The following is a 16,050-nucleotide window of genomic DNA, read 5'->3' on the forward strand; positions in this document are numbered from 1 at the left end:
CCATGATGAAGGCTTGGCAGCATAGTTGAAAGAGCTCCAGAAAACGTCCTGGAATGCTTCCTTAGAAGTCATGTCTGTTCTGCAACCTGCTTTCTGAAAGCTATTATTACAGTCTGGTTGATCCACCTTTATTCACCCTGTCTGAATTTGGCCAGAACAGAACCAGAGCCTATATTCATGAACATGTGTGGTAAAAACAAACGTTCCTCTTTCAGTATTCCTGTTTATGAACCTAACTTAGATGTAACTCCTAACCTGCTTCATATTCAGAGGTGAAAACAACAAGTCAAACATGGCAGATAATATAGATATACGTTACACACAAAGATTATTGATTTATGAACAGCTAGCACACACGCACTGGCCACTTTATTAGGTACACTTTACTAGTACCAGGTTGGACCCCTTTGGCAATCAGAACCACCTTAATTCTTCATGGCACAGAATCACCAAGGTGTCAGAAACGTTCCTCAGAGGTTTGGGTCCATTTGGACATGATAGCATCAAACAGTTGCTGCAGACTTTGTGGTGACTGTGGAGACCACTGGAGTGCATTGAACTTGTCATGTTCTAGAGAACTGCTTGAGATGTTCTGAACATTGTGACATGGAGCATCTTCCTGCTGGAAGGAACCGTCAGGAGATGTTTGCTGGGAGATCAGCAACAACAGTCATGTAGGCTGTTTGGGTTTCAGTCATGCTGAGATGGAACTGATGGACCTAAAGTGGGCCAAGAAAATATCCTCCGTACCATGATACCACCACCATCAGCCTGAACCTCATACTTTGTGGCAATATTCTGACCCACATGCAGAAATTCTGAAACAGTTTTAAACACTGGAATTCTGAGGATGCTTGGTCCGGGAGGGGTTCCTTAGTTCTGGAGGGTGAATCCCCTAAGAGAGGAAGGCAGAATGGTGAGCGGAGCAAATCACTGGAAGAGTTATGGTTCAGAGAATTATTCTTACTGGTTATGACAGGAACAAAGAGCCAGGGAGGGATTTATGGAGTCCAGGGGTGTTGATCTATGTGGAGAACTTGGTTCCGGTGCAATAATCGCTGGAGGGCAGACAGGGTAAGCTGGAGGGAAAAGCCTTGTGGTGGCCAGCTGTGGAAACTGAGATCCACGTGGTTATGGTCTGAGCCAGGAGATCAGTAACTCCACAGAGGAAGGAATCCAGGAAGAGCCCCGGGAGGTGTTCCCGGTTAGCATGGGCTACAAAACAGGGAAAATCCTTCAGAGCAAGAAGACACGAGGGGCTGGAGGTACCGCAGTGGATGCAATTATTCACACCCCTGGCAGATTTAGTTATTTTTAATGTGACCAACATGTTTCTTCTGACTGGAAGTAACATTAATGTGTTGGAGTGGCCTAGTCAAAGTCCTAACTGGAATCTGATAGAGAATCTCTGGAGGGAGCTAAAGATTAGGGTGGTGATAAGGAGGCCTTTCAGGCTCAAAGACTTGGAGAAAATCAATCCCAACTCCAATCAACAAACAGATATTGTTTCTGCACAGGAAGAAGGACGTTAACTCTGCTAACATCAGATTATCTGCCATGTTGAATTTACTGCAGCCCATGGGGAAGTCCTCAGACCTTCTGACCTCTGGAGATACAGGGTCTCCATTCAGAGATTCATAAGCAGACCACATTCAGATTTATTCTTTTATTCCAGTGATACATTAGATATAACACAGCAAAAAGCCAAATGACACCAGAACCATTAATCATTCAACCTTGGATTAGAAAACATTTAGCAGTAATACCCTCCACCACAACCTCCACCATCAGGTTCTGGATCTGACCCACAACTCAACATGGACATGCTGAATCTAAGTCATCTTCTTGTTCTATATATCAATATTTGACTGTGTTACTCTGGAGATTTAAAGTAGAACAGAAGGCTAACTCTTCTGTTTTACAAGGAACTCCCAGGTTCTGACCCGGTCCATTTTAAGGACAAAAATTAAAAGTCCAGGGACCTAATATAAAGATGAGTAATGATTATCTAATTGTCTTCTAATTGATCTGAATTGATGTTGTGCCGTAATAATAAGAAAATAACAGAATATCTACAAAACTGATGCGATTATGACCCAGTAGTTGTTGTTCATTACATGAAGAATCATTATTTAACACTAATTACACATTAATGAAGCTAATTACAGTGGATTTGAAAGAAATCCGTTTCGGTGGGTCTCAGCTGCTGTTCAGAGGGTCGGTGCATAAATGTCTGACATATGGAGAAAATGTTGTGATTAATTGGGTTTAAACTGCAGGATTAACAACATGTCATTAATTCCACTGAATAATGTTTAAAACATGTTTTTATAATAAAATGTGACACATCATCAGGATCTCCAGTTATTAACAAAGCTCATTTCTGTCAGTTTAATGAAATCAAATATTTGACGGTGCTTTCATGGTCTGACGGTGCGTTTATGGTCTGACGGTGATTTCATGTTCTGATGGTGCGTTTATGGTCTGACGGTGATTTCATGTTCTGATGGTGCGTTTATGGTCTGACGGTGATTTCATGTTCTGATGGTGCGTTTATGGTCTGACGGTGATTTCATGGTGTGACGGTGAGTTCATGGTCTGACGGTGTGTTCATGGTCTGACGGTGCGTTCATGGTCTGACGGTGCGTTCATGGTCTGGCGGTGATTTCATGTTCTGATGGTGCGTTTATGGTCTGACGGTGCGTTTATGGTGTGACGGTGCGTTCATGGTCTGACGGTGCGTTTATGGTCTGACGGTGATTTCATGTTCTGATGGTGCGTTCATGGTCTGACGGTGCGTTTATGGTCTGACGGTGATTTCATGTTCTGATGGTGCGTTTATGGTCTGACGGTGCGTTTATGGTGTGACGGTGAGTTCATGGTCTGACGGTGTGTTCATGGTCTGACGGTGCGTTCATGGTCTGACGGTGCGTTCATGGTCTGGCGGTGATTTCATGTTCTGATGGTGCGTTTATGGTCTGACGGTGCGTTTATGGTGTGACGGTGCGTTCATGGTCTGACGGTGCGTTTATGGTCTGACGGTGATTTCATGTTCTGATGGTGCGTTTATGGTCTGACGGTGCGTTTATGGTGTGACGGTGCGTTTATGGTCTGACGGTGCGTTTATGGTCTGACGGTGATTTCATGTTCTGACGGTGCGTTCATGGTCTGGCGGTGATTTCATGTTCTGATGGTGCGTTTATGGTGTGACGGTGCGTTTATGGTCTGACGGTGCGTTTATGGTCTGACGGTGATTTCATGTTCTGACGGTGCGTTCATGGTCTGGCGGTGATTTCATGTTCTGATGGTGCGTTTATGGTCTGACGGTGCGTTTATGGTGTGACGGTGAGTTCATGGTCTGACGGTGTGTTCATGGTCTGACGGTGCGTTCATGGTCTGACGGTGCGTTTATGGTCTGACGGTGATTTCATGTTCTGACGGTGCGTTCATGGTCTGGCGGTGATTTCATGTTCTGATGGTGCGTTTATGGTCTGACGGTGCGTTTATGGTGTGACGGTGCGTTCATGGTCTGACGGTGCGTTTATGGTCTGACGGTGATTTCATGTTCTGATGGTGCGTTTATGGTCTGACGGTGCGTTTATGGTGTGACGGTGAGTTCATGGTCTGACGGTGTGTTCATGGTCTGACGGTGCGTTCATGGTCTGACGGTGCGTTCATGGTCTGGCGGTGATTTCATGTTCTGATGGTGCGTTTATGGTCTGACGGTGCGTTCATGGTCTGACGGTGATTTCATGGTGTGACGGTGAGTTCATGGTCTGACGGTGCGTTCATGGTCTGACGGTGCGTTCATGGTCTGACGGTGCGTTTATGCTTTGATGGATTCTATGAGTTTAATGTTGGGAAAATCAAACATAAGCTGCCACCAGAACCATTAAACGGCTGATTTGATCTTTTTTCTAGCTGACAGGAGATGCCACTGGCTGCTATAATCATGACTATGCTGCTCCTCCTTCCTCTTCCTCCTCTCCCTCCTCTTCTCTTCCATCGTCCTTTGTTTTTCCGTCCTCTTTCAGCTTTGATCGAAGACGTTTGAACAGCGCTAAAATCCAGAGGAAACGGGGTCAGAACTGAGAACTGGTTCAGACGTTTTAAAGGTTGTGGATGAATGATAATAATGAGAAGAAGAAGACATGAATGTTCCTGTTTGAACACAGAAACTCACCCTGTTGAGAGATCTTCAGGTCAGTGTGAAGAGCTGGATCAATGCTGTGAACATGATGGATCACCTTCTGGCAGTCTTCAACTCCCCTCTCAAACACGATGTCAACCAAGCAGCTTGCCTTGTTCACTCTGGTGTGGTTCTTCTCAAGAACACATTTCATCTCTGAGGTGGTCAGGACCTTATCAGTGACCAGGGCCTTCAAGAGCTGCTCCAGGGTTTCATTGGACACCTTCTTTATGAAGTCAAGAAGCATGCTCCTGACTCCTTTTTCTACAGGAAGAATGACGAGAGAAAAGTAGATCAGATGTTCCACTCCTAAAAAGACTTTCTGTCAGCGGTACCGGCTGACTACAGCTGGACCCCAACCAGGCCAAGCTGAAACTCTGAAGAGAAGGTAAGTTAGTCGGACTTCATTCTGGAGAATCAAGATCTGTGAGACTTTATTAGATGTGCTGCTCTATATGTGGTCCAATCTTGGGATTTCTGGATCTATGTTCTGTTTCATTCATCTACAGGTGGCCTCCTCACCCACCAACCCACTGCAGCAACCTGCTCCTAATCAGCGGTTCTTTAGTCCTGAAATGCAGCTGTTGGGTCAAAGCCAATATGTACTTCTCAAGAACCAAGAACGTTTTTCTTCTTCTCACCACCCAGAGAGCAACAGAAACGGTCTCACACCTTGTGCAGTATATTGCAGCATCATCTCAGCCTCGTCCACTTCATCTCCTTTCAGATCTTTCAATGTGCCCATCCCATGATGAAGGCTTGGCAGCATAGTTGAAAGAGCTCCAGAAAACGTCCTGGAATGCTTCCTTAGAAGTCATGTCTGTTCTGCAACCTGCTTTCTGAAAGCTATTATTACAGTCTGGTTGATCCACCTTTATTCACCCTGTCTGAATTTGGCCAGAACAGAACCAGAGCCTATATTCATGAACATGTGTGGTAAAAACAAACGTTCCTCTTTCAGTATTCCTGTTTATGAACCTAACTTAGATGTAACTCCTAACCTGCTTCATATTCAGAGGTGAAAACAACAAGTCAAACATGGCAGATAATATAGATATACGTTACACACAAAGATTATTGATTTATGAACAGCTAGCACACACGCACTGGCCACTTTATTAGGTACACTTTACTAGTACCAGGTTGGACCCCTTTGGCAATCAGAACCACCTTAATTCTTCATGGCACAGAATCACCAAGGTGTCAGAAACGTTCCTCAGAGGTTTGGGTCCATTTGGACATGATAGCATCAAACAGTTGCTGCAGACTTTGTGGTGACTGTGGAGACCACTGGAGTGCATTGAACTTGTCATGTTCTAGAGAACTGCTTGAGATGTTCTGAACATTGTGACATGGAGCATCTTCCTGCTGGAAGGAACCGTCAGGAGATGTTTGCTGGGAGATCAGCAACAACAGTCATGTAGGCTGTTTGGGTTTCAGTCATGCTGAGATGGAACTGATGGACCTAAAGTGGGCCAAGAAAATATCCTCCGTACCATGATACCACCACCATCAGCCTGAACCTCATACTTTGTGGCAATATTCTGACCCACATGCAGAAATTCTCAGCAAACACTTCATCTCCTTGAGCAACCAGCCTTCATGACCAGCAAGCCACCAGGGTAATTGGTTGTCCTTAACTGCCCTGATCTGGCGGCTGATGGCCTCCTCTTCACCCCAGCAACGTGGGGTAGCAGCAGCCCCATAAAACAGCTCCTCTGCCCATCTTCAAACACAGCTCCAACCACAGCACCACCAGCTTTACCTTCTGAGTCTTCATAAACCTAACAGCCCTCAGCTTTAGAGCTCCAAACTTCACAGCCTTGCTCTCTGGTGTCTTCTGGGTTTATGCTTTGCAAGCTTCACCACCACTTTAAGAGTAGGAAGCAGCGTTGTCTGAATGGGCACCTTTAGCTCTGGAGGTTTCAGGTTTGTCTCCAGCAATTCCAGCAATAAGACTTCAGCTGCAACCTCCTCCGTTGTTCTCAGAGTATCCACTGGCAACATTGCTTCTACCAGGAACATCATGGTTTCACCAACTGCTGAACTTCAGAGCCTTCACCTTCATCACCCTCACCCTTATTCAAGAGAATGTTCCTCTGACCAGCTGTTGGATGTCTCTAGAAAACACGACTGACTGCTACATTCTTTGTCTTGTATCTACAGGTCCTTCTCAAAATATTAGCATATTGTGATAAAGTTCATTATTTTCCATAATGTCATGATGAAAATTTAACATTCATATATTTTAGATTCATTGCACACTAACTGAAATATTTCAGGTCTTTTATTGTCTTAATACGGATGATTTTGGCATACAGCTCATAAAAACCCAAAATTCCTATCTCACAAAATTAGCATATTTCATCCGACCAATAAAAGAAAAGTGTTTTTAATACAAAAAACGTCAACCTTCAAATAATCATGTACAGTTATGCACTCAATACTTGGTCGGGAATCCTTTTGCAGAAATGACTGCTTCAATGCGGCGTGGCATGGAGGCAATCAGCCTGTGGCACTGCTGAGGTCTTATGGAGGCCCAGGATGCTTCGATAGCGGCCTTTAGCTCATCCAGAGTGTTGGGTCTTGAGTCTCTCAACGTTCTCTTCACAATATCCCACAGATTCTCTATGGGGTTCAGGTCAGGAGAGTTGGCAGGCCAATTGAGCACAGTGATACCATGGTCAGTAAACCATTTACCAGTGGTTTTGGCACTGTGAGCAGGTGCCAGGTCGTGCTGAAAAATGAAATCTTCATCTCCATAAAGCTTTTCAGCAGATGGAAGCATGAAGTGCTCCAAAATCTCCTGATAGCTAGCTGCATTGACCCTGCCCTTGATAAAACACAGTGGACCAACACCAGCAGCTGACACGGCACCCCAGACCATCACTGACTGTGGGTACTTGACACTGGACTTCTGGCATTTTGGCATTTCCTTCTCCCCAGTCTTCCTCCAGACTCTGGCACCTTGATTTCTGAATGACATGCAGAATTTGCTTTCATCCGAAAAAAGTACTTTGGACCACTGAGCAACAGTCCAGTGCTGCTTTTCTGTAGCCCAGGTCTGGGGAATGTGGCACCTGTAGCCCATTTCCTGCACACGCCTGTGCACGGTGGCTCTGGATGTTTCTACTCCAGACTCAGTCCACTGCTTCCGCAGGTCCCCCAAGGTCTGGAATCGGCCCTTCTCCACAATCTTCCTCAGGGTCCGGTCACCTCTTCTCGTTGTGCAGCGTTTTCTGCCACACTTTTTCCTTCCCACAGACTTCCCACTGAGGTGCCTTGATACAGCACTCTGGGAACAGCCTATTCGTTCAGAAATGTCTTTCTGTGTCTTACCCTCTTGCTTGAGGGTGTCAATAGTGGCCTTCTGGACAGCAGTCAGGTCGGCAGTCTTACCCATGATTGGGGTTTTGAGTGATGAACCAGGCTGGGAGTTTTAAAGGCCTCAGGAATCTTTTGCAGGTGTTTAGAGTTAACTCGTTGATTCAGATGATTAGGTTCATAGCTCGTTTAGAGACCCTTTTAATGATATGCTAATTTTGTGAGATAGGAATTTTGGGTTTTCATGAGCTGTATGCCAAAATCATCCGTATTAAGACAATAAAAGACCTGAAATATTTCAGTTAGTGTGCCATGAATCTAAAATATATGAATGTTAAATTTTCATCATGACATTATGGAAAATAATGAACTTTATCACAATATGCTAATATTTTGAGAAGGACCTGTAGACTGCAGTAAGTTCATGCCTGGGTTCTTCTAACCATTGAAAATGACTGGTAGAGGAGATGTTGCTCAGATCAGTTGTGAAGCCCAACAATGTTAACAGTCTGCATTAGTCAGCTGGTAGACCTTCAGTGGTAACCGCTTACCTGTTGCAGCGGCTGGAGAGGATGGATTACTCTGCTGCTCATCTTCACATAGAACTTCATCTGGAATCAGCAAATAAAATCTTAATGTTCTACCAGCATGATGAGGAAGGTTCTTCCTGTTTTTATTTCATGTGACAGACCTGTGCTCTCCTTGAGCTCATTCAGAACCTTCTCGACCTCCTCCCTGTTGTCTGAGCTGTACATCTGCATCATCAGATCAGCTGCGTCCACCTTCTCTCTGGATTTGATGCCACCCTTTGACTTGTCTGTTCTCTGCAGCAACATCTGGCAGTATTTCAGCTCCTTGTCACCCAACTCTTCAAATAAGTCCAGAATCCAGTTCTGTTCGCCATAGCAGAACAAATACAGGTCAGTCACAATAGGGAGAGAGAGGGATTCACTGGATGTACAGCTAGGCCCAAAAGTATTCATGGCAAAGTTTTTCTAATAGAAACGAGACGGACATCTTTTCGAACATAATCTGGGTCAACTTGGACAGAAAATGATCCCCTTCTGAATGATCAATGGAAACATCTTCTAACACCTGAGCAGCTTTTAACATGGTCCTCAGGCCTCATTGCCATCACCCTCATCTTTAGCTTCCTCCACAGATTCCTTCAGATTCAAGTCTGGACTTTGACTAGGCCACTACAGACCATTAATATTACTTCCAGTCAGAAGAATAGGTTGTTAAAATCCAAAGATCCTTTTAACCCAAAGCTGCCAGGGGTATGAATACTTGTCGTATGAATAATTGTGGACCTAACTGTATAGTACATGTACAAATTTACCAGAGCTGTATTGCTGCTGATCTTCACCAGTATCTTCTCAGTGACCTCCTTGGTCATTGCAGGGTACATCTGCAACAGCAGGTCCAATATGTCCAGTCTGTCTGCGTGCTTCAGGCGGCAACGTCGGATCGATCTGAACCCGTCTTTGGACTCATCTGCAGTCCGCAGGTACCAGCAGAAATATTTCACCTCCTTGTTTCGAAGGTTTTCCAGAGAGTCCTTTAGCCAGTGCTTCAACTCCTTCAGTAGACAAATTAGGAAAAGAAAAGTTTTTAGCAGGCCAGAGGGTGAACAGCTCAGTTCATTATTACCAGGTTCTCTACAGAACTCAGTTCATTATTACCAGGTTCTCTACAGAACTCAGTTCATTATTACCAGGTTCTCTACAGAACTCAGTTCATTATTACCAGGTTCTCTACAGAACTCAGTTCATTATTACCAGGTTCTCTACAGAACTCAGTTTGTTATGAACAGGTTCTCTACAGAACTCAGTTTGTTATGAACAGGTTCTCTACAGAACTCAGTTCATTATTACCAGGTTCTCTACAGAACTCGTTCACTATTAACAGGTTCTCTACAGAACTCGTTCACTATTAACGGGTTCTCTACAGAACGTGGCATGCTGGATCTGGTTTAACCTGGTGAGTTAAAGACAAAGAAAGACTTACAGCGTCTTTATCCCAAGGAGGACAAATCTGGGCCCAGCATTCCTCCTGTTCCTCAGACAGCAACCTTCTTTTCCTTTGGATGAGAAGATCATGGAGAAACGGGATTAGTGATGGTTAATGCTGGAGAAATATCTAGCTGTGATTAAAGACTGGCCCAAGAAGATAAGCTGGAGCTGTTCTATTTGGAACCCAGAGTTATACTAACAGTTATTAACGTTCTTCAGCCACCACCCAGGAGAAACCTACCTTAGGCCAGCAAAGAGATGTTTCTTGCCCTTGTTATCTGGGGGAAGTTCAGAGACAGGTTGAGGAACACATGCAGTTCTGATAGTGTTGCAACATTTATTGAAACTGGGACCATAGGAATCTTAAGGTCATAACCCAAAGGGTTGAAAGTGGAAAACCTGTAACTAGGACTGCGGGAACTCACCTTGACTAGAAGGTGAACTCAGCTCAGAAGAGAGTTGAGGGTTGATGGTTTGAAGACTGGTAATCACCTCCTTGGAGGTATCTGTTCCTTTCTCCGTTACAATGTCAACAAAGCAGCTGGCCATATTTACTCTGGTGTGGTTCTGGAGGATCTTCTCCTTCTCTGATGCCTTCAAGGTGTTTGCACTTATGAGAGCCTCCATGAGTTGGGTGAAAGTGTCTTTTGGTACTTTCTCCACAAAGTCATTGAGCATCCTGGTGAGCACCTTCTCTGTAGGCAGAATTACAAGAAGTCAGCCCAGGTCATTCAGAGTGACCAGCAGAACCGAAGAACATGAGAAGATACATCAGGATGAATTGCAACAGTCTGGTCCAGCAGCCTCCTTCAATCTGAGACCTTCTGCAGTAAGGTCCCAGATTCTGGCTGCAGGAACCTGTGCATCCACCCTTTATTGACTTGTGTACTCCCTGAGCCATTTTGCTGTATCACAGGTACCTCCTCCAATGCGTACCCTAGGATTTTAGCAGCATGTTTTTCAGTCTGCTGTCAGGAGCTTGTTTTCACCAGCGTGCGAGCGCACATAACTCAGTGTGTCAGCGTTGGTGACACATAGTACGAGGAGTGTGTTTTTGTTCAGCTTTTGTCAAGTTTGGCCATAGAAAGTAGCGAAGACGCAGGGACAGAAAGGACTGACTACGTGATCTAATAAAATAAATGACATCAACTGGTAAAACTACTATAACCACCTTGTTGGCGGGCCGCCCCCCTTGGATAAGTCCCTAATAAACAAAAATCAGTAACAAAACACTTTAAAAAATATTTAGGATCACTATATCAGTTTTACTTTGTTTTTATCATTTAACTGAGCTTTAACCTCATTTTCATTGTACCCCCCCCCCCCAGTACAATGACAATAAAGACTAGTCTTTTCTATTCTATTGATGCGACACCTGAGCTGCTTGTCCTTGATGAGCTTAGATCTGCAGAGTGGAAACACCATCTACTGTTCTCTTTCTCTCCAGGTAGCGGAGCGCCGTCCAGGTGAACAGCAATTACACTCCTGCTTTAGTCTTTCCCACCTGTAGTTGTTTTATTGTGTCTTTTTTGCTCTTTTGGTTGATAAGAGCTTGGTGTGTTTTGTACTAAGTCCTAATAAAGCATCACACATCCAAGAATCATCCCTACTGACTGTTGATGTCTACCCGTCATCTTGGAAATAAAATATTCAACGTTTCCACATCCCTCCTGCAATGTGCTCACGTACCACTAGGGGCACGAGGACCCCAGGTTGGGAATCACTGCTAAAGAGGAACAGGAACACTCCAGACAATATGGATAAAGATCTACCACTTTGATTCCAGTTCAGCTCTGGTGCTGGAACAGGACCAGTTCAGCTCTGGTGCTGGAACAGGACCAGTTCAGCTCTGGTGCTGGAACAGAACCAGTTCAGCTCTGGTGCTGGAACAGAAGATAACTATTCCCAGCTCTGACCCAGCTGGGCAGCAATAATGAGTTTATGGATGAGGTCATCATTTCTCTATGCTCTCTTCAGTGAGACCGCCAGATGGACCGGACCGACCGGACCCTGAGGTTAGCCTCTGAATTGGGCCCTATTAACTTATCAACTTATTAAAAATGAAACCGTGTTAATTATTAGGAGGCGGAGCACATGAGGAATGCTTCAGATTTATCCCATGATGCACTGCAGTGCATCCTCTGGCTGGAAGGTGTCACATATGTCCGCCCGGGCGAGTCCAGCTCTTGATCTGCGTTAAAACTCTGTCATTTACTGGGAGGCAGGTAAATACATGTTTACTGCTGCACTCAGAGATCTGAGCCTGGGTGAAGAGAAGAATCAATAAATGTGCTGAACTTCCTCACTAATGGCCATGAGGGACACTGTATCCTGTAGAGAAGCCAGCTGGGAGGTTCTGTTAAAGGCTCTGCTGAACACCTGGAATCATTAGATGCAGCAGCAGTGTACAAACAAGCAAGCAAGGTGATGTCTGGAACTGAAGGTGTCTGGACCTTCAAAGCTGAAGTTATACCTTCTGCAGCAGCTGCAGAAGATGGATTACTCTGTTCTTCAACTTCAGGTATCACGTTCCCTGTGCGAAAGAAACATCTAGATTATTCCAGTGAAACACTTTAACAGTAGAAGTAGTTTTATTTCTCCCAGACAGACCTTTACTGTTCTCAATCTTCTCCAGAATCTTCTTGGTGACCTCCTTGGTGTTGGCAGCGTACGTCTGGGCCATCAGTTCCACCGTGTCCAATCTGTCTGCACTCTCCAGACGACTCTTTTTGATGGCTTTGAAGCCATCCTTGGACTTGTCTGCAGAGTACAGGTACCAGTGGAAGTACTTCAGCTCCCTGTTGTCCAGCTCTTCCAATATGTCCAGAAGCCAGTCTTTGAAATTCTTGAAAAGTTAGAAGATCATGGTTATGATCACATGAACAGATGACTTGGAGCCTCAGAGGCGTCAGGCAGTTTTTTAAGCTTAGCTACATGAAGAATGTTCATTAGTTTGCTGTTTATCAGGCAAGTGGGGGATGGAAAAGTGCTTTTTAAGGAATTGGGTGGAAAAAATCTTATAATTACATGTCCTCTATTTTTGTTCATCTTCTTCAAAATCTTCTCTGCCACCTCCCTGGTGTTTGTGGTGTATGTCTGAAACATCAGATCTACGGTGTCCAGCCTGTCTGCATGCTCCAGGCGACTCTTTTTGATGGGTTTGAAGCCGTCCTTGGACGTGTCTGCAGTGTGCAGGAACCAGTGGAAGTACTTCATCTCCCTGCTGTCCAGATCTTCCAGGGAATCCTTCAGCCATTGCTTTAAGTCCTTCATCAATAAATGAAATCAGATAAATGTCATCAACCAAATAACTGTGGGTCAGTTGAAAGCATCAGAAGAATAATGGAGACAACTTGAAAACAGCTCTGATTAGATGTTTGCTAACAGGAATGGATTAGGACATCTGTTACCTTCTTGGGCTTTTACAGTTAAAACTGATTTCAGACAAATGAATTCCCAATGAACCCAGTAAAACAGGTCTACCAGTAGAAATAATGACTGATTTGGTCCATTCATTGTTTGTTGCTTGTCTGAGGTTGGGTCATCAGGTCCAGGAGGGAATCCCGAACCATCTCCCCAGTGACACCCTCCAGCTCATTCTGGGGATCTTAAGGCATTGCCAGGCAGACCGGATATGCAGTCCCTCCACCGGGTTCTAGGTCTCCTCCGAGTAGAACATGACAGAGAACCTCCAAAGTGCATCCCCCGGAGGCTTCCTGATCAGATGTCAGGGGTTCCTGCAGCAGAGGGGGCATCCTGGAAAAGCCTGGAGAACCATGAAGCTCTTATGCCTGTGGTAAAGTAGCTGAGCTGGAAGTGGACCCGCCCAAGCAGACCTCATTGAAATCAGAGCTGCTGTTTGGCTTTAAAAATCTCAGAAAAAACCCTTGTTTTTGCTGCTCTAAAGACAGAAGTTCAACATGTGCATCCGACTTTCATAAGATTATGTGTGACTCACAGCATCACTGTCCCCTTCTGGGCAGATGTGGCGCCAGCATTCTTCTAGATGCTCCTCAGCTCTTTGGGTCATTTGGAAAAATGAGGAAACATGATGGTTAATGGTGACAGGTAGCAGGTAACATGCTGCATGTGGTGAGGAAGACAGAAACAACAACAAGAATAATAATAGGACATTTTATCTATAGGCACCTATCAAGACTCTCCAGGTCGCTTTACAACAATAACTTAAAAACAACTGATTGTGAACAAAGTGAAAAGACCAACAAATAAAATACAGATAAAGGTTTGGGATGCAACATGTGGGGAGGGCAAGTGGGCAACGTTAATCTGAACAGGTGAGTTTTAAGGAGAGATTTGAAAGTGTGCAGGGATGATGTCATCTGAGATCCAGTGGACGTTTATTTGGGAGCAGAGCAGCTAAAAGACCTGAGTCCCACGGTGGACAGACGGGCACGTGGCATGGAGAGAAGAGAGTCAGAGGAGGAACGAAGGGCGCGAGATGATGTGTAAACAGGAAGAAGATGGGTAAGATAGGAGGGGTTAGGTTTGGAGGGCTTTGAATGTTAACAGAAGGATTTTGAACTCAATGCAGAAAGGGATGGGCAGGCAGTGGAGTTGCTGGAGGACAGGGGTCATGTGTTGTGTAGATGGGGTTCTGGAGATGACGCAGGCTGCTGAGTTCTGGACCAGCTGAAGTTTAGGTTAACGAAAGAACAGCACATTGTTGTAATCAAGCCGGGATGTGACCAAGGACTGACTAAAATGACAGAGGTGGTGCAGGTAAGAGAGGGATGGAGACGGTTGATTTCAGAGGTGGAAGTAGGTAGAGCGGGTGATGAGCTGTGAAAGAGAGGCTGCTGTCAAGGATGACACCTAGACCCTTGAACATGCGGGGAAGGAAGGACAGTGGACCTTTTATCTGATGAGGAAAATTTGCTTGATTTGCAGAGTGTGGATGTTTTGCCACTAAGAAGTCATTCAGTTTTATTTGGATTACGTTTGAGGAGATTATGAGAGAAATAAAAGTCAAATCTTGTAAACATTCAAGAAGGGAGGTGGGGGGTAAAGATGCGGTAGGTCTGGAGGAGAGGAAGAGTTGAGTGTCATCCACATAGCAATGGAAATTGATACCATATTTTCTGAAAATATTGCCTAGAGGGAGAAGGTAAATAATGAAGAGGAGCAGTCCCAGGACAGTGCCCTGGGGCACGCCACTACTGACTGGGACGGGTTGAGATTGGAAAGACTAGCTGAACAAGGTGAGAACTATCAGAGAGATATGATGAGAACCAAGATAAAGCAGTGCTGCTTATACCAATGGAAGCTAGACGGCTAAGGAGAATCTGGGGAGAGACGAGGAGGACGAGGACGATTAGCAAGTCAGAGTCCAATGCCATCAGGAGATGATTCGTGATTTTGATCAGGGCGGTCTCTGTACTGTGACAGGGCCGAATACGTGGTTTCAGAAATGTGCTTGTAGGTTCGTTATTGTGGGTTAAATATCCCCACATTTATCCTGATGAAATATTTGCTGTGATCTACATAGGAGGCTGAAACCTGGTTGAAACATCTTCACTCTACAGAAAGATGTTTATAGACTGATTCTTCGTTTGGTCTGGTTCCATTTCATTCTTGGTTCCAGTGGTTTGTTAGTGATAAAGTTTAGACATAACTAGGACTTTAACATCAGGTTTATTGGTGAGAAGGTTCCAGCTCCTCATGGTCAACACACTTATAATGAAGTCATTAAATTCAAACATAGAAACTAATTTTATTCACAATTTATGCTAAAAGCAGTTTTTTATAATTTGTGCAAAATAATTTAAAGAAAACTAACTTTTGATTAGCAGAGGAGTCTTTAGAAGCAGCTAAACCAAGTAAACGTTTAACAACACCTGGTCCTGGTTCAGATGCAGGTTTGGATTTGGGTTCTGGTGAAGAGCGATCTAGAGGATGGATGGAGAACACAGTTAGTTGATCCTAGATGGTGTTTGATGGTCATTTAGCAGAATAGAGATTAGCCTCCGATGAAGACTGAGGAGAAAAGGAGCTTTTAACTTAGACTCAGCTTGTAGTTCTTCCCAACCATGATGATTCCATCTAAACACTTCATCTCCTCAAACTATCAGTAAAACTCACCTTGTTGAGCAAATGGACCAGAGAACAAACCCAGCTTTGTGGAAAGAGGAACATCAATAGCTTGAAGGTGATGAATCATCTTCTTACAGGCACCAGGTCCTTTATCCATCACTGTGTCAGCAAGGCAGCTTGCTCTGTTCATTCTGGTGTGGTTCTTCTCAACGATGGTCTCCTTCTCAGAGGACTTCAACACACCATCCGCTACAAGAGCCTGTGAGAGTTGGGTCAAGGTTTCTTTTGGAGCTTCCTGAACAAACTGGTCCAGCACCTTGGAGAGCTCTTTCTCTACAGGATGGGAGAAAAGATCAATCATCAGATGTTCATCTATGAGCCGTCAGGAAAATGTCCTCACACTGATGAAGAAAGGAATGAGCTACTGCGGCAGTTTACAGAGAGGCTGATCTCCAACAGTGAAACCCAGTT

General features: G+C 44.6%; 1 protein-coding gene across 2 annotated transcripts in view; it reads right to left on the bottom strand.

Annotated features, from left to right (window-relative positions):
- Positions 1–1,651: 1,651 nt before the first annotated feature.
- The window catches only part of LOC124861781, a 41,228-nt gene continuing 26,829 nt past the window's right edge, over positions 1,652–16,050 (bottom strand). For both annotated transcript variants that reach the window (XM_047355716.1, XM_047355717.1), the window contains 14 exons: positions 15,628–15,912; positions 15,326–15,434; positions 13,487–13,547; positions 12,556–12,795; positions 12,139–12,373; positions 12,002–12,061; positions 9,954–10,223; positions 9,770–9,806; positions 9,524–9,596; positions 8,856–9,095; positions 8,205–8,406; positions 8,065–8,124; positions 4,184–4,453; positions 1,652–4,060 (listed from right to left, as the gene is read on the bottom strand). In XM_047355716.1, the coding sequence (XP_047211672.1) occupies positions 3,957–4,060; positions 4,184–4,453; positions 8,065–8,124; positions 8,205–8,406; positions 8,856–9,095; positions 9,524–9,596; positions 9,770–9,806; positions 9,954–10,223; positions 12,002–12,061; positions 12,139–12,373; positions 12,556–12,795; positions 13,487–13,547; positions 15,326–15,434; positions 15,628–15,912 (2,246 nt within the window). In that variant the 3' untranslated portion in view covers positions 1,652–3,956. The remainder of the gene's footprint in view (positions 4,061–4,183; positions 4,454–8,064; positions 8,125–8,204; positions 8,407–8,855; positions 9,096–9,523; positions 9,597–9,769; positions 9,807–9,953; positions 10,224–12,001; positions 12,062–12,138; positions 12,374–12,555; positions 12,796–13,486; positions 13,548–15,325; positions 15,435–15,627; positions 15,913–16,050) is intronic.

The sequence above is a fragment of the Girardinichthys multiradiatus genome, chromosome 24, assembly GCF_021462225.1.
Source record: "Girardinichthys multiradiatus isolate DD_20200921_A chromosome 24, DD_fGirMul_XY1, whole genome shotgun sequence".
Taxonomy (NCBI): Eukaryota; Metazoa; Chordata; class Actinopteri; order Cyprinodontiformes; family Goodeidae; genus Girardinichthys; species Girardinichthys multiradiatus.